The sequence below is a fragment of the Scyliorhinus canicula genome, chromosome 6, assembly GCF_902713615.1.
Source record: "Scyliorhinus canicula chromosome 6, sScyCan1.1, whole genome shotgun sequence".
In the NCBI taxonomy this organism is placed as follows: Eukaryota; Metazoa; Chordata; class Chondrichthyes; order Carcharhiniformes; family Scyliorhinidae; genus Scyliorhinus; species Scyliorhinus canicula.
The window spans coordinates 157,295,955-157,314,938 of NC_052151.1; the positions used below are offsets into that span (position 1 = coordinate 157,295,955).

The 18,984-nt window shown below is 45.4% G+C and overlaps 1 protein-coding gene across 2 annotated transcripts in view; it reads right to left on the reverse strand.

Annotated features, from left to right (window-relative positions):
* Positions 1-3,148: 3,148 nt before the first annotated feature.
* allc (allantoicase) overlaps positions 3,149-18,984 on the reverse strand; it is a 66,922-nt gene continuing 51,086 nt past the window's right edge. For both annotated transcript variants that reach the window (XM_038800330.1, XM_038800329.1), the window contains exon 12: positions 3,149-3,620. In XM_038800330.1, the coding sequence (XP_038656258.1) occupies positions 3,486-3,620 (135 nt within the window). In that variant the 3' untranslated portion in view covers positions 3,149-3,485. The remainder of the gene's footprint in view (positions 3,621-18,984) is intronic.

Consider the following 18,984-nt stretch of genomic DNA (forward strand, 5'->3'; position numbering starts at 1 on the left):
CCCTCCCCTCCCCTCCTCCTGGGTTGTCTTTAAATGTTTAACTTTCAAGTCACTCTGCTGCAATTCAATCAACCTCTTTAAATTGAATGTTTGCCTCATTCTCTCTGCCTGTCTTATTGTCATTTAGCTTGCTAAAAATGGTGTCAGATATCCTGATCTCACTGGCCTCACACTAGCCCCGCAGCTCCTCCCTCTTTTGTCTTAATTTATGAGCCTCTGATTGAATCACCAAACAATCTGGAATTGCTGCTGGGGGGGGGGGGGGGGGGGGGGGGGGGGTCTATATTTACTTACTCTGTGGTTGGATTATCTATAGACTGTTCAACTACAGTAGGCATCACAACCACCCAGGATCCTGTAATATCATTCCCTAGAATGAATTGAATGCCTGGAATGCAAAAAGTTTCTCCCGCACCTACCACTGCTTCCCCGTCTTCAAGCTACTCTGTAAGCTTATTTTTACCACAGGAATTTCTTTCTCCATTTCCCCATTAAATGCCCACTCTTCTAGTTTCCATTGAAACCTGCTCTCCCTTTCCCTTTCGCTAATTCAAAATTCTTGAAATTTTGGGTCTGGATGACCCCTCTCATATATTTAAATGTATTTCAGCTTTCTTAGATCCTGTAGACAAGACTCCTTCTAATTTATCTGCTAATTCAATTAATTTTGTTTTCGGCACACTTTTCAAACTTGCTAATGCTACATTATCTACATCCAGATAAGATTGGGTGAGGTCAAGAGCTATTTTCTGCAGCTATCTTACTTCATATAACACATTCTTACTTGTTTCTCACGCTCACTCTTTTCACGTTCAAAAGTCCAAATTCCCGACACTCAAGTCACTTTTTAAGATACCAGAATAGACTAGAGCCCTCAATTTTCTGTCTCGAAGCACACTGATGTTATCGGTAAGGGTTTTGCAACTTGGACAAGGGTTGTGGGGGTATAGTTTTATTTTATTTTGGTGTGAGGAGACAAGTGAAACACCAGTGAGAATAAACAGCCCAGCCATTGTGTAACAATTATTGAAGACTATTTATTAAAGTGAAGAAAAGACAAATACGCATGAACAGGATCTATTATCATGCAATTAAGATGCATAAATTCCTAAACACACACACCATGTAATGTACCCTTGTTCCAAAATATATCTATGAGACCTGAACTCTGGACAGCTTCCCCATTTCCCCAAACAACATCCAAATTAAATTAAGGTAAAGTTGCCATAGTCCCAGTGACCATCGGCTGCTTTCCCAGTTGAGGGGGAGAGGTTACTGATGGTGGTTTAACCTGAGGATCACCACACCTCAGGCGAGGGACAAGGTTGAGAAGGCAAGCCTTCATGAATTAAATAACCATCTTATAGTTACCACACAATACAGGGATGACACTTAAATCTGGGAAACATCCTTTCCTGGTCCAGCAACGTTATTTAAAACTGCCGTTATGAAGGTTTTCTGCACAGCCTTCGCTCTGAGACTTAAAAGCTTGTTTCCTATAAACTTGACCCCTAGGATGGAGCTGGGAAACTGGCATTCAGGCTTGGTGGCTGGAAACTGTCGTATCTGCGTTCTGAGACTGCTAGATGTTAACTGCATCTTCTGGCTTCTGATTGTCCGGTCAATTATACCCTTGTTCTACTTTATTTATGCCTTCTGTGTATTTGGTTGTCTGCCCCAATTAACTTCCTTGACTATACATTAGCATATGTATAATAATTGTTACTATTAGTGTCACAAGTAGGCTTACATTATTACTGTAATGACGTTACTGTGTAAATCCCCTTGTCACCATACTCCGGCATCTGTTCGGGTACACAGACGGAGAATTCAGAATGTCAAATTCACCTAACAAGCACCTAAGTCTTCCGGGATTTATGGAAGGAAACCGGAGGAAACCCGCGTAGACATGGGGAGAACGGGAGGCTCCGCACAATGACTCAAGCTGTAAATTGAGCTCGGGTTCCTGTTGCTGTGAAGCAACAGTGTTAACCACTGTGCTAAAGTGCCACACACCTCATGGACATTCCCAAACATCTACACACTATTTATCCTCATAAGCTATTCACACCTGATTACCTAAATGGCCGTCTGTCTCGTTATTGGAAGAGACGCATATCAATAGATCCTTTTGTATATTGTCTACTGCTGTCTTTAGGCAGATTTCTACCTATTCTGTTTTGTTAAATTTGTTTACTGCTGTTGCTAGGCAATTCATGATAATGTTAATTGAGCCATTAACCCATGCACCTCTATTAAAAAAGCAGAGATAAATTTGATACAAGTACACTAAACATTCGCACAGTAATACCTACTTACTGTGAAAGTAATTCCGAGCCCACAACTTTCCAAATACATACATTTTATGAATTTACATTTTTATTTAGTGAGTGTCATCACATATTGCTTAAAAGTGAGAAATAGGCTCCAAAAACCTGCAGGTATTCATTCAGTCCTGACAACAGGCAGGCTAAATTGTTGAGAAAGGCTTGTGATTTTAAATTAGACTCAAATGTACCAACTAGATCCTGGCATATGCTCCCTCCTCAGGGTCTAATTGAGCCAGAACCACACCACAGCACAAATTTGCTTGCCTACATCTAAGGAGATAAAGTAGAGGAGAGCCATGATGTGGAGATGCCGGCGTTGGACTGGGGTGAGCACAGTAAGAAGTCTTACAACACCAGGTTAAAGTCCAACAGATTTGTTTCAAACACGAGCTTTCGGAGCACAGCTCCTTCCTCAGGTGAGTCACCTGAGGAAGGAGCTGTGTACCGAAAGCTCGTGTTTGAAACAAACCTGTTGGACTTTAAGCTGGTGTTGTAAGACTTCTTAAAGTAGAGGAGGGCTTTCCTTGAGCAAGTTCCCTTCGGTACAGCAGGGTAAAATAAGCCATATCATCCTGCTGGCTTGTGAGAATTCCCTGAGGAATTTTGGCAGTTTTTAGGTCTGATCACCTCTCGGTGTAAGGAGCCAATAGACCCTTTAAAGTATTATTATTATTGAATTGATAGGCAAGGCCACTGCAGACCAAACATGTAGTGGGTCTTCACCATTTCTCTTGCCCTTAGCAGTATGGCAGGTATGCATAGTGGCGGAATGGCACCTGGTTTGATTTAGACCAATTAAATCAGCCAAGTCAGCAGCAGTGATTTGCATCAGGATTTAACATTGAACACACATTTATAAGTTATAAAATCACAAAATAAGACTAGTTCATGATTTTAAAAAGGGCCAGTGCCTCCAGTAGTAAAAGGTACTTTGACAGTAGTACAAGCATGCATGATTGGGATTTGAGAGAAGATTTCCCTCATAACTTTAGTTTTCTAACTTCCTCTCAGGAGGCCAGTAGTTTTGTAAAGTCAATAAGACAAATTTGGAACTAAGAAAAGTTGGCAGACCAGCAGAAGTAGAATTCTAGCAGAGCAGATTTTGTAATTTAGCGAAGAATTTGCAGTGCATTTGCAGAGATTCTTTTCAGAGGTTTATGGAAGACAAGGTACATGGTATCCCAAGAGCCGCATTCTACTGATCCCACCATCAGGTTTAATCGTCAGTCGCACATGAGTTACAATGTCTTTCATTTCGATGGAGTAGAAGTGTTGCTGGTGTGGTTTCAACTAAAATTGAAAGAGAAAGGATCAAGTAGTTATTACAGACTAATAATGATTGAAAGGGACATTTTTCAAATAAAATTGGTTATAAAACGTATCTTAGAGAAAGAGATGAAGAATGGGGTGAACCATGAGCTATTTCCCTCACAATGAGATTGTGTGCAAGTGAGGTAGTAAAGCATTTTGACGCATAGTCGTACAATAGTTGGATGCTACAGACACTAACCCCAGTGCACCAGTGATTGTTCTCACAATGAGCTATCAACTGAGTCCCATTTCACTCCCCTTTCCCATACTCCTTTAATTTTATCTTTCTATTTCAAATGATTTACATCACTGCATCATGTGTTTATAAACAAATGAAAGGAGTGCAAAGGGATAATTGAACACTTTTTAGTAAAACAATGCCCCTTAATTGAAACAACTCAAAAGCAAAAGTGTAATCTCTAACATCCGCAATTTTCTTTCTATTTCCTTAGAAATGAGATGAGGGTTCAAGGCAAATGATATTCACAGAACACAGAACAGTACAGCACAAAACAGGCCCTTCGGCCCTCGATGTTGTGCCGAGCAATGATCACCCTACTCAAAACCATGTATCCACCTGTAACCCAACAACCCCCCCTTAACCTTACATTTTAGGACACTACGGGCAATTTAGCATGGCCAATCCACCTAACCCGCACATCTTTGGACTGTGGGAGGAAACCGGAGCACCCGGAGGAAACCCACGCACACACGGGGAGGACGTGCAGACTCCGCACAGTCAGTGACCCAGCCGGGAATCGAACCTGGGACCCTGGAGCTGTGAAGCATTTATGCTAACCACCATGCTACCGTACTGCTTAATTCATACCAGAGTGCTCACCAAGACCATGGAGGAAATTTGTGAAAATAATTATGAAAGAGTCAAGGGACATTGGGGGATACTAACAGACTGAAACCAATAGTATCCAACCAATGTAGTGCCCATATTCAAAGAAGGTAACAGAACAGGCACAAGCAACTATAAACCTGTTCAATTCCCTGCAAAAGAATAGAGTTAATTATCAGCAGTAAACGTGACAACAACCTAATAAAGAGCAGTATAAGGCTTTAGAAGGAGAAGAACTTGCCTGATAAACCATGTTGGTTTCATTAGTGACATGATAACCCAAGATGTAAATCCTACCATATTGTTTCCAAAAGGCATTGGTAAAGCTCACATAAAAGGCAATAACTTAACGTCACAGGAGGAGGACTAGGCCACTCAGTCCCTCAAGCCTGCATGCCACTCAATTAGATCATGGCTGATCTGTATGTCAACTCCATTTCCCACCTTAGCCTTTGATACAATAAACCTAATAAAATTCGATCCATTTCAGTCTTAATATCCACAATAGTCCCAGCATCCAATGCCTTTCAGGACAGAGAATTCCTATTTCAAATGTATGAAAAAATTATTGCCTGATTTGCTTCCTAAATGCTCTAATTTAAAGATTATGCCCTTTGTTTTTAATTGCCCAATCAAAGGAAATAGTTTATTTGCATCACCCCTATAGAATCCTTTCCAAACCCCAATTGGATTAGGGCTCAATCGTTGATAGTCAAGGGAATACAAGCCAAGTCTATGCACCCTATTTAATATGTAACCCCTTGTATCATCCTGAAGCCACCGTGCCATTTAAAGCTGGGGTGGGATCAGAGTGAAACCTAGGAAAAGATAAGAAATCAGCTGAAGCGTGGAAAACAACAGATACTGATTAGAGGGGTCATGTCGAGGTGGGAGGTGTACTGAGTGGGGTGTCCTTGTGCTCAATGTTGGGTTAATTTCTAAATCACGTTACTGTCAGAACTAAACGCAAATTGGTCAAATTTTCAAATTAGGAGGGAGACTAAATACTGAAAAGCCCAAAAATTACAAAACCAGTCAAATAAAATATGTGATCTAATCAATGGCAGAGAAAATTAAATGAATGTAAATTCATTGCAGTTGTATGAAGGAAGCAAATATGCATTATACATGTAATCTATGAAATAGCCAAGTATGATGTTGAAAGAAACCTTAGGGTCTTCTTAGACTTAATGCTCAGTTTGGCCAATCAATGCAGAGCAACAATCAATATGCTGAACCCGGTAGACAAAAGTCAGTGCTTTGGTCAGAGAAACACCTTGAGCATTGTGGCCAGTTCTCGTGGCTGAAAAAGAAGAAAAACATTCAAGCGCAGGAACACCCACAAGGTAGACCGCTAGGCCTAAATTTTCGCAACAGAGAGCCTCTCCACCGCTGCGAAAATGGTAGAGGAGACCAAAATCCAGATGTCCTGTCCCAACACAGCACCTACTACCTTTGTGGGGATGCGCGTTTTGTGAAAGCAGCTACCCAGCTACATAAAACAGCAACTATCTCTAGTCATGTGTCATTTTCCTTAGACAGGAGAGGGAAATACAATGTATGCAGGTTAGATCAGGTGGAAACAGGTCTAAACTTTGTGGAGTCCTTTGGAGAGGAGGGTACCCCTTTGGATATGGTCCCAAGACTTCTTTGGGGGACAGGTGTTTTTTGACATTGTTAAAAGTGGACATGAATGAGCAGGATGTGTATAAGCCCACAGGAACTGTTAAGCCGGCTATCAAAATGAACTGTCAAAAATGTCAAAAGGAACCGTCAAATGCAACTGGCAAAAGCAACTGTCAAGCTGTCAAGAAATCTAAAATGCCTGTCCTTTAATTCTTGGAACAATATGTGTTGCGTTTTTTTTAAAACTTGTTATTTCACTGTCTGTTGATGTAAACCTGAGGGTTATCATGACTGGATTATTGTTGGGTGACAGAGTTTACAACCTGCCATTATCACAAAGGCGATATCATAATTTGATTGGCATATACAAGTGGTGACTCTTTGAAGTGAAACTATGAATTCCATGTTTGTTTTAGAAGGGATTAATCACTTGAATTAAATGTTTGTTTTTCATAAGGGACTATGTAGTTTAAGGAATATAAATGTTTTTATAATGTGTATTTATCAGAGATTTAAAAAAAATAAAGACTGCAATAGAACTTAGAACTTTTTTAAAATTTAATCTCAGAATGGGTCTTGAGGTATGCCCATGGTGAGTGAGATGGCACGGAGGGCATGAGGGCAAAGGTGATGGGGCATGGATTAGCATGACTTGTGTTGTTGGAATGCAGGGCTATAAAGGATCATGTAGGTGGGTGCAGAGGCATAGAGTTTTAAAAATAGAATCCTTTCAGTGCATGAGGAAGTCACTCGGCCGATCAAGTCTTCACCAACTCTCCGAAAGAGCACTTCACTCTCCCACCCCATCCCCGCAATCCCCACCTAACCTGCCCACATTTGGACTGTGGGAAGAAACCAGAGTGGTTTCGTCGGTGGGGAGAACATGGCAACTCCACAGACTCCTGAGGCCAGAATCAAACCCAGGTCCCTGCCCCCATGCGTTCCTTGAATGTTTGCCATTGCCTATCCACTGTCATCCCTTTAAGTAAATCTCCCCAATCTATCGAGGCCAACTCACGCCTCATATCTTCATAGTTTCCTTTATTAAGATTCAGCATCCCAGTCTCCGAATCAACTACTTCACTCTCCATCTTGATTAAAAATTCTAGTTGGTTCTGCCACATATTGGTGAAGAAAACCATCCTGTATACACTCCAGAAATTCCTCCTCTACGGCATTGTGGCTAATTTGATTTGCCCAATCTATGTGAAGATTAAAATCACCCACGATCACTGATATTCCCTATTACATGCATCTCTAATTTCTTATTTAATGCCATTCCCAACATCACCACTGCAGTTTGGGGGTCTATATATGACACTCACTAATGTTTTTTGCTCTTTGGTATTTCTCAACTTTACCCATACAGACTCCACATTGTCAAAGTTAATATCCTTTTTCACTATTGTGTTAATTTCCTGTTTAACAAGCAGTGCCACACCACCACCTTTCCTTTTATGCCTGTCCTTCCAAAATACTGAATACCCTGGGACATTCAGTTCCCATCCCTGGTCACCTCGCAGCCATGTCTCCGTAATTCCAATTATATCGTACCCATTTATAACCATCTGCGCGATTTGTTCATCCACTTTATTGCATCTGCTGGAAGAAGATCCAGTGTAGGGATATTTCATGATAATTAAATAGTGATGAAGATGGAGAAATTCAGGGCAAGTGATGCAGGACTGGCAGGTGGTGGAAGCAATGAGTGTCAAGTAGGTGCAGTGTGGAGTTCATGTGCTGCCTTTCCCCCTTTGCATTGGAACAGACCCAGTTTCCAACAGAAGGGATTATAACACATGAACAGTGCAAGGTAGCACAAATAGGCAGCAATGTGATTGTAGAACGTTTCGAGATAAACACAGGGATTTGTAGCTGAGTACTGTTCAGAGAGATTAGGGGATGCAGAAGGACGTGTGACTGTAACTGGCATTGGAACGGCTATGTTGCCACCTCAGCTTTGAATTTTGTTGACTTTGAGATTTTCATTGAGGTAGGTGGGTATTTGAAGCTCATGTTAACCAGCTTAGGAGAGAGGGGCTGTGAACCATGAGGAAGCCTGTTCTGGAGTTGGGAACCTTTTGACAGGTAGCTTTAACATTTTTTCACATGTGAGAATTAAATGTTGCATGATCATTTAAGTATGTTTTTATGGGGTAGCACGGTGGCACAGTGGTTAGCATTGCTGCCTACGGCGCTGAGGACCCGGGTTCAAATCCCGGCCCTGGGTCACTGTCCGTGAGGAGTTTGCACATTCTCCCCGTGTCTGCGTGGGTTTCGCCCCCACAACCCAAAGATGTGCAGGGTAGGTGGATTGGTCGCACTAAATTGCCCCTTAATTGGAAAAAATAATTGGGTACACTAAATTTATTTTTTAAAAAGTATGTTTTTATGTAATGATTGATGATAGGGCTTTGTTCTTAAAAGGTTGACTGAATGGGCAAAAATCTGGCAATGAAAAATAATGTAGGAAAATTTAAGCTTGTCCACTTTGACCGGAAGAATAGAAATGGAGAGCATTATTTAAATAGAGAGAGAGACTGCAGAATACAAAGATCTGGGTGTCCAGTAAATGAATCACAAAAAGTCAACATGCAGGTAGAGCAAATAATTAGGGAGACAAATAGACTGTTGGCCTTTATTGCAAGGGGGATTAGAATGTGTGGTGGTTTGTGTAGGGAAGTATGGGGGTAGCTGCTCTCATTCACATCAGGAGAGTTCACATTGCGATGTGCAGGTTAGGATATGTGGTTACGGGGATGGGGCGGAGTGGACGGGGGAGTGGACATGGGTAGGGTGCTTTTTTGGAGGGTCAATGCAGACCCAATGGGTCGAATTGCCTCCACATACACTGTAGGGATTCTATAATTCTAATAACAGTAATAGTCAATCAATGCAATCTGAGCATTGAGAATCTCTAGAAGGCGAACAGTAACCTGTGGCCCATGATAGGATTTCTCAGGTTCGTGTGGGGTTAACAGTCACACCACAACGGTTAAAGGACCAGTAGTTAATCAAAGACACATTTTAACATTTACTGGCAGCAGCTAAGTTGAAACATGTTCTTTAAGGAAGGTGAAAGGACATAACTGAAGGGTACAAAGTCTTGAGTTATAGGAATTAAATAGTTGGTGATTATATTTCTACAATTAAGTACTGTGCAGAAAAAGTATTTAATTTTGCCCTTATTTATGATTGGTAAAGAATTAACCTTGTGGTAGATCTAATAACTGAATTCTACATTTATTTCACTCCCCCATCCCTGAACTGAGGGAAGGATTATTTGAAATGATTATTTAAAATGGATCTGTTACGCCTTTGAATTAAATCACTAACTATATTAACTTCCGAAAGCAGCTGCAGTCAAGAGGAAGACATAAATCTGTGAAAGCCCTGAAGTTGCTGCCTCACGCAACCATCCATGAAGCAGACATCGAACAGAACAAACAACTGCAAAAAAGCAATTCTCATTCCTGAGAGAGATCTGTGTACTGCATGAACAAACCCAATTATTACCCCACTTTGCAGGATTCTAAACAAGTAAGCGGCTAAGAAACTTTAGATCATCCTCAAGAATGCTCACCAGAGAGCTCAAATCACCACATGTAAAAATTAACAAGTTTTGAATCTTGTAATGGAGCAGTTTATGGAACATATTTTTTAAAATTCATTTATGAGATGTGGGCGCCGCTGGTTAGGCCAGCATTTATTGCCCATCCCGAGTTGCCCTTCAGAAGGTGATGGTGAGTTGCCTTCTTGAACCACAGTCCTTGAGGTGTAGGTATACCCACTATGCTATTAGGGTGGGAGTTCCAAGATTTTGATCCAGCGACAGTGAAGGAACGCCAATATATTTCCAAGTCAAGGTGATGAGTGACTTAGAGAGGAAGCTCCAAGTGGTGGGGTTCCCATGTATTTGCCTCTCTTGTCCTTCTAGATCTTAGTGGTCGTGAGTTTGGAAGGTGCTGTCTCAGGAACCTTGGGGAGTAACTGCAGTGCATCTTGTAGATGGTACACACGGCTGCCACTGTTCGGCGGTGGCGGCGAGCTTGAATATTTGTGGAAGGATCAGCAATCAAGCGACTGCTTTGTCCTGGATGGTGCTGAGCTTCTTGAGTGTTGTTGGAGCTGTACTCAGCCAGGCAAGTGGAGAGTATTTCAATACACTCCTGACTTGTGCCTTGGAGATGGTGGACAGGCTTTGGGGGAGGTGTGGGAGGGGGGTCAGGAAATCAGTTACTGGCCATAGGACGCCTATCCTTTGACCTGCCCTAGTAGCCACAGTATTAATATAGCTAGTCCAGTTCAGTTTCTGATCAATGGTAAACCCCAGACTGTTGATTGTGGGAGGTTCAGTGATGGTAACGCAATTGAATGTCATGGGGCGATGGTTAAATCCTCTCTTGTAGGAGATGGTCATTGCCTGATACTTGAGTGGTGCGAATAACTTGTCACTTGTCAGCCCAAGCCTGGATATTGTCCAAATCTTGCTGCATTTGAACATAGACTGCTTCATTATCTGAGGAGTCGCGAATGGTGCTGAACAGTGTGAAGTCATCCGCAAACATCCCCACTTCTGATCTTATGATGGAAGGAAGGTCATTGTTGAAATAGCTGGATGGTTAGGCCTTGGACACTATCCTGAGGAACTCCTGCAGTGATGACCTTGAGCTGAGATGATTGACCTCCAACCATCAGTGGAGATCCCCCCCCCCCCCCACCCCCCCCGATTCCCATTGACTCCAGTTTAGCTAGGGCTCCTTGATGCCATAATCAGTCAAATGCTGCCTTGATGTCAAAGGCAGTCACTCTCACCTCACCGCTGGCATTCAGCTCTTTTGTCCATGTTTGAACCAAGACTGTAATGATGTCAGGAGCTGAGTGACCCTGGCGGAACCCAAACTGAGCATCCATTAGCAGATTGTTACTGAGTTAGAGATGCTTGATAGCACTGTTGATGATTCCTTCCATCACTTTGTTGATGATGGAGAGTAGACTGATGGGGCAGTAATTGGTTGGGTTGGATTTGTCCTGTTTTTATGTATAGAACACACATAGGAAATTTTCCACATTGCCAGGTATATGCCAGTGTTGTAGCTGTACTGGAGCAGCTTGGCTAGTGGCGCAGCAAGTCTGGAAGACAAGTATTCAGTACTATTGCCGGAATATTGTCAGGGCCCACAACCTTTGCAGTGTCCAGTGCCTTCATCCGTTTCTTGATATCACGTTGAGTGAATTGTATTGGCTGAAGTCTGACATTTGTGATGCTGGGGACCTCCAGAGGAGACTGAGAGGGATCATCCACTCGGCACTTCTGGCTGAAGATTGTTGCGAATGCCTCAGCCTTGTCTACTGCATCGATATGCTGGCTCCTCCATCATTGAGGATGGGGATATTTGTGGAGCCTCCTCCTCCAGTTGTTTAATTGTTCACCACCATTCATGACTGGGTATGGAAGGACTCTTTCATATGCAAACCACCAATTGTCGCCTACTTAAACTGAGAGCCAAGAGGATTTTACAACAAAAACAAAGGACCCATTTAGAACGTTTACCATTAAATTTTCTTGATGCATTCAGAAGGAGACTGGCATAGAAAGTGAAAAGATATAAAAATCTGATTTTGAAATGGGGTGTGCTACCCCGGAGAACATAAGTTCATTGTTTTCACGAGTCATTTACATACAGGTTATTGATCGTGGCGCGGTGGTGGGGAGCAGTGGGTTGGGGTGGTGGCAAGTAGAACACTGGAATCCCAACAGTTCAGAAGGAGGCTATTTGGCCCACCGTGTCTACACTGACACTCTAAAAGAGCCCGCTACCTAGGCTCATTCCTCTGCCCCATGCCCACACCCCCATAACCTAACTTACATATTTGGAGGATACCGGAGCATCCAGAGGAAATCCATACAGTCACCACACGGATAGAATATGTAAAACTCCACACTGACAGTCACGCAAGGTCGGAAACAAAGCCAGGTCCCTGGAGCTGTGCGGCAGCAGTGCTAACCACTGTGCTAGTAGCTACATATAAAGTTTACATCTAACATCCCATTAATTTATCGTTATGTCAGGTACTCAATGTTGTAGGGTGTTCGATACTGCTCAAAAGATTTGAAGACGTCTTTGCAGTCATACACTAGTCCCGCACCACAGCGCCTGTTCCGATACACTAAGGCAGAATGTCCAATTCACCTAACAGCATGGGCTGGATTCTCCGCCCCACCGCACCACATTTCTGCCCCGACCCGCCAGCGGGATTCTCCACTACGCCGGCCGGTCAATAGGGTTTTCCATTGTGGGACAACCCCAAGCCGTCGGAAAAGCCCCCAGGCGCCAGCAAAATGGAGAATCACGCCGGCGGCGAATCCCGCCCCACATCTTTCAGGACTTCTGGGAGGAAACCGGAGTACCCGGTTGACAAAGGGAGACACAGAGAAGGTGCAGACCCTGTACAGCCTGTGACCCAAGCCGGGAATCGGACCCAGGTTCCTGGCACTGTGAAGCAACAGTGCTACGTGCTGTGCTACTGTCCTTATTGAGCCTTTATTGATTCTTGGAACTATTTATAAATACAGTTCTGGGTACAAGTTAGGAGCAGTTTCCATGCTTGGTTGTACACACAGCTCTGTCCAATGCCAGACTGACCCTGGGTGAAGGCCATGTCCTCTCTTATATTGCTGCATGGGTGGTACTGTACTCAGTCCAATATTAACCCTACATGTGCCAGAACCTTGTGCTATGCTCAGTATTCTCATACAGGATTTATCGACTAAAGAACAGCCCTTCAAACAAGGAAAAGAGGCAAATAGAAGGTACAAATACAGATAGGACTGAGATAACCTATAATTTACAGACAAGGCTATCAGGGTGAAAGGACAATATAGCTAAAGGGCTGCATTAAAAAAAATATATATATAATAATTCTTCAAGTTTCAAACACCAGCGACTGGCACAGCAATAGACTTCAACAGTGTGCTGAACGTAAGAAATTGCCAAATGCATTGTATTATTTTTATCTGGTGCAATAATGTTTTAAAAATATGGTTAGGGTGTGTATGTATCTGCTATGTTAATTGTTTTTTAGATCCTGGTTTGAAAGACAACCAGACTTTCGGCTGCAAAAGGTGCCATTAAGATGTCATAAAAATTAGTTCATCATTCTTTCAAACCCTGTATATGTTCACAAAGAGAGGCCTAATGGGTTTTTGCTATGATTTCTGGGGATTCTCTGGGGAGTAAATAATTCAAAATATTGGGCTGAATTCTCCACCGGCGGGATTCTCCCTTCTGCCGGCAGTGCACCCCCGCCCATGGGTTTCCCGACGGCGTGGGGTGGCTACAATGAGAAATCCCATTTGGCCAGCGAAGGAACGGAGAATCCCACTGCCAGCGATGGCTCACCTCGAGAAACACTCAGCTAGGGAGACAGAAAATTCACCCCATTGTGTTTAAATGTAAGTAAGTAGATCATGGGATTTGAGTGGGTGGGAGGATCCAGGTCAATAGCAGGCAGTTTAGTTTAGGTTCTCTGGAAACTGTGAGCTGAAAATCATCTTCTGCATAAGGCTGTCAGAGATTCAGCATTAATCTCTCAAGCACTCTCTCAAAAAATATGTTTATCCAAAGTTAGGCAAGTAATCCTCTTTAAAAGAGGTTTTTGATCTGTGAAGTGTTTTGCTTGATTGGAGATAAGGAAGTTAGAAGTTAAAATGTTTCCTTTTATTATTAAGCCTTGTTTAACTGGTAATTGTAAGCTACATTTCTGTGATGTTAAGGTAGTTTAATACTGTGTTAATTTTTTTTTTAAATTTTAGAGTACCCAATTATTTTTTCCAATTAAGGGGCAATTTAGCATGGCCAATCCACCTAACCTGCACATCTTTGGGTTGTGGGGGCGAACCCCACGCAGACACGGGGAGAATGTGCAAACTCCACACAGACAGTGACCCAGGGCCGGGATTCGAACACGGGTCCTCAGCGCCGTAGGCAGCAATGCTAACCACTGTGCCACCGTGCTGCCCTAATACTGTGTTAATAATAATGCTTGTTTTAAGATATCATAGCCCTGTTTTTTGCAAGGAATCACTTCTGGAGTAACGTATCCTTTCCTCACAGTTTTACAAATTATAAAAAAGTATTGGGGTTCATGTTCAGTATCCTAGCAAATGTTGGGGTCTGATCCGGAATTCTAACAGCAGGCATCAATCCTGTGCTATGACCATTAGAAAGTAGGATGGAGAAATATATATCTTACAGCAGATCCAGTTGAGACTGTATATTATATCATATTTTCTTTGCTTTCAAGGCCAAAAATGTAAATTGTTAAATTCAAAACCAGACAAAGTAAAATCTGGGTGGGATCATGGTTTATATTTTCAGCTTATATTGCTGATGATGGGAATGATTTGAAATGCTTAAATTGTTTTAACAAATTACTGCCTTCATGTCACTGAGGTTTTTTTTACAATAATAGACTTCTGCTGTCTGTTTTATAGTTTGGTAATTTCCGGACCTACCCCACATAAAACAGATTACCCAGTCCTAACTCAGACTGGCATCCAACCGGAGATAACTAACATTGCTAGATGAGGCCCTCTTTTTTTTAAAAGGTGCTTTTCTCCTTCTTTTATTGAGTTTCAGCAGCTCAGCAATCTGTTTCAAAGCCACAAATAGCTGCAGATACTAGGAGATGCACGAGTGGTCAAATTAACTTTTCCCTCCACTCTCCAGTAACAAGATAACAAAGGTTATGCCTTGGGATATCTCAGGTGTCCTAGAATTATGCAGAAGTAGGCAATTCACATCATTGACAAATAAACCCACTGTCCTGCTTTTTCCCAATAACCCTGTAAATTCCACCTTTGACAATGAACCCACTTCCTTTTTTTTAAAAATAATTTTTATTGAAATGTTTTGAAAAATATATATCAACAAAACAATACAATAACAATAACAATAATAATAATAAACACCCCCCGGCACCCGTAACAACGCATATAACAAACCCCCCACCACCCAATAAACAACAGAATAAATTAACAATAAGCAAATCAACTTAAACACTATCCCCCTAAACCCCGCCCCCCTTTCCCCACCTTCCCCCCGGGTTGCTGCTGCTGACCTAGTACCTTATCGTTGAGCCAGAAAGTCGAGGAAAGGCTGCCACCTCCTAAAGAACCCTTGTATCGACCCCCTCAGGGCGAACTTGACCCTTTCCAACTAAATGAATCCCGCCATGTCACTGATCCAGGTCTCCACACTCGGAGGTCTCGCATCTTTCCACTGCAGCAAGATCCTCCACCGGGCTACTAGGGACGCAAAGGCCAAGACATCGGCCTCTTTCGCCTCCTGCACTCCCGGCTCCACCCCAACCCCAAATATCGCGATTCCCCAGCCTGGCTTGACCCTGGATCCCACCACCTTCGACACCGTCCCCACCACCCCCTTCCAGAACTCCTCCAGTGCCGGGCATGCCCAGAACATATGGGCATGGTTCGCTGGACTCCCCGAACACCTGACGCACCTGTCTTCGCCCCCAAAGAACCTACTCATCCTAGATCCGGACATGTGGGCCCGGTGCAGCACCTTGAACTGGATGAGACTAAGCCTCGCACATGAAGAGGAGGAGTTCATCCTCTCCAAGACGTCCGCCCATTTCCCCTCCTCAATCTGCTCCCCCAGCTCCACCTCGCACTTAGCCTTCAGCTCCTCTACCGACGCCTCCCCCAACTCCTGCATTACCTGGTAGATGTCAGACACCTTCCCATCCCCGACCCACACCCCCGAAAGCACCCTATCCCTTACCCCCCGCGGGGGCAACAAAGGGAACCCCTCCACCTGTCGCCTAGCAAACGCCTTGACCTGAAGGTACCTGAACATATTCCCCGGGGGGAGCTCAAACTTCTCCTCCAGTTCATCAAGGCGCGCGAACCTCCCGTCGATAAACAGGTCTCCCAACTTCCTAATGCCCGCCCTCTGCCACCCCACGAACCCACCATCCATGTTCCCTGGGACAAACCGGTGGTTCCCCCGCAACGGGGCCTCCACCGAGCCCTCCGCTTCCCCCCTGTGTCGCCTCCACTGCCCCAAAATTTTGAGGGTAGCTGCCACCACCGGGCTCGTAGTGTACCTCGTTGGAGGGAGCGGCAGCGGAGCCGTTACCAGTGCCTTCAGTCTCGTGCCTCCACAGGACGCCATCTCCATCCGTTTCCATGCTGCCCCCTCCCCATCCATTACCCACTTACATACCATCGAGACGTTAGCCGCCCAATAGTACCCAGAGAGGTTGGGCAGCACCAGCCCCCCTCTATCCCTGCCCCGCTCCAAAAAGACCCTCCTCACCCTCGGAGTCCCGTGCGCCCAAACAAATCCCAGAATGCTGCTGTTCACCCTCCTAAAAAAGGCCTTCGGAACAAAAATGGGGAGGCACTGAAACAAAAACAAAAACCTCAGGAGCACCGTCATTTTAACGGACTGTACTCTACCCGCCAACAACAACGGCAGCATGTCCCACCTTTTAAACTCCTCCTCCACCTGCTCCACTAACCTAGTAAAATTGAGCTTGTGCAGAGTCCCCCAGCTCCTAGCCACCTGAACTCCCAGGTACCTAAAACTCCTCACTGCCCTTTACAGCGGGAGCCTACCAATCCCCTCCTCCTGATCTCCCGGGTGTACGACAAACAGCTCACTCTTGCCCAGGTTCAATTTATATCCCAAGAAACTCCCAAACTCAGCAAGAATCTACATCACCTCCGGCATTCCCCCCACTGGGTCTGCTACATACAACAGCAAGTCGTCCGCATACAGCGACACTCAGTGTTCCTCCACACCTCGCACCAAACCCTTCCACCTCCTCGACTCCCTAAGAGACATGGCAAGAGGCTCAATTGCCAGCGCAAAAAGCAAGGGGGACAGGGGGCACCCCTGCCTCGTCCCACGGTGGAGCCTGAAGTACTCGGACCTCCTCCCATTTGTCGCTTAACTCGCCATCAGGGCCTCGTACAGCAACCTCACCCATTTAATAAACCCCACCCCAAACCTGAACCTCTCCAACACCTCCCACAAGTACCCCCACTCAACCCTGTCAAAGGCCTTCTCCGCATCCAATGCCACCACAATCTCCGCCTCTCCTTCTGCTGCCGGCTTCATTATCACATTTAGCAGCCTTCGCACGTTAGTGTTCAGCTGCCTCCCCTTCACAAAACCCGTCTGATCTTCATGTATCACCCCCGGCACACAGTCCTCTATTCTAGTGGCCAAGATCTTCGCCAGCAACTTGGCGTCTACATTCAGCAGTGAAACCGGCCTGTATGAACCGCACTGCAAGGGGTCCTTATCACGCTTCAGGATCAGGGAGATTAGTGCCCAAGACATCGTCGGGGGCAGAACACCCCCCTCCCATGCCTCGTTAAAGGTCCTGACCAACAGGGGGCCCAGCAGGTCCGCATATTTCTTATAAAATTCAACCGGGAACCTATCCGGTCCCGGCGCCTTCCCCGATTGCATGTGGCCAATCCCACTGACCAGCTCCTCCAACTCGATCGGCGCCCCCAATCCCTCCACCTGCTCCTCCTGCACCCTTGGAAATTGGAGCCTGTCCAGAAAATTCTCCATTCCCCCTCCCACCGCCGGCGGCTCCGACCGGTACAGTTCCCTATAGAAGTCCCTAAAGACCTCATTGACCTCTGCCCCCTGCCGCACCACAGTCCCATCTCTATCCTTCACTCCACCAATCTCTCTAGCCGCGTCCCGCTTCCGCAGCTGGTGTGCCAGCATCCCGCTCGCCTTCTCTCCATACTCATAGACCGCTCCCTGCGCCTTCCTCCAATGTGTCTCCGCCTTTCTGGTGGTCAATAAATCAAACTTGGCCTGCACGCTACACCATTCCCCCAGCAATCCCTCCTCGGGGCCTCCGCGTACCTCCTATCCACACTCAACAGCTCCTCCACAAGTCTCTCCCTCTCCCTCCTCTTCCCCCTCTCCCTATGGGCTCGGATGGAGATCAGCTCCCCCCTAATCACTGCCTTCAGAGCCTCCCACACCATCCCCACCTGGACCTCCCCAGTATCATGGACCTCGAGGTACCTCTGGATACATCCCCGAACCCTCCTACACACCTCCTCATCAGCCAACAACCCCACGTCCAGACGCCAAAGCGGGCGCTGGTCCCACGCCTCCCCCATCTCCAGATCCACCCAATGCGGAGCATGGTCCGAAATCGCGATAGCCGAATATTCGGCCTCCTCCACCCTCGGGACCAGTCCCCTGCTCAGAACAAAGAAATCAATGCAGGAATAAACCCTGTGCACATGGGAGAAAAAGGAGTACTCCCGAGCCCTCGGCCTCCCGAACCTCCAGGGATCCACTCCTCCCATCTGGTCCATAAATCCCCTCAATACCTTGGCCGCTGCTGGCCTCCTGCCTGTCCTTGAACTAGAACGATCCAGTAGGGGATCCAGCACCGTATTGAAGTCCCCCCCCCATGATCAATCCCCCCACCTCCAGGCCAGGAATGCGGCCCAACATACGCCTCATGAAACCAGCATCATCCCAATTTGGGACGTACACATTAACCAACACCACCCTCTCCCCCTGCAGCTTACCGCTCACCATCACATATCTGCTGCCACTATCAGCCACAACCTCAGATGCCTCAAACGCCACCCTCTTCCCCACCAGGATCGCCACCCCCCGGTTCTTTGAGTCGAGCCCTGAGTGGAAAACCTGCCCCACCCACCCCTTCCTCAGACGGACCTGGTCCGCCACCTTCAGGTGGGTCTCCTGGAGCATGGCCACGTCCGCCTTCAGCCCCTTCAGATGCGAAAACACTCAGGCCCGCTTAACCGGCCCATTCAACCCCCTCACGTTC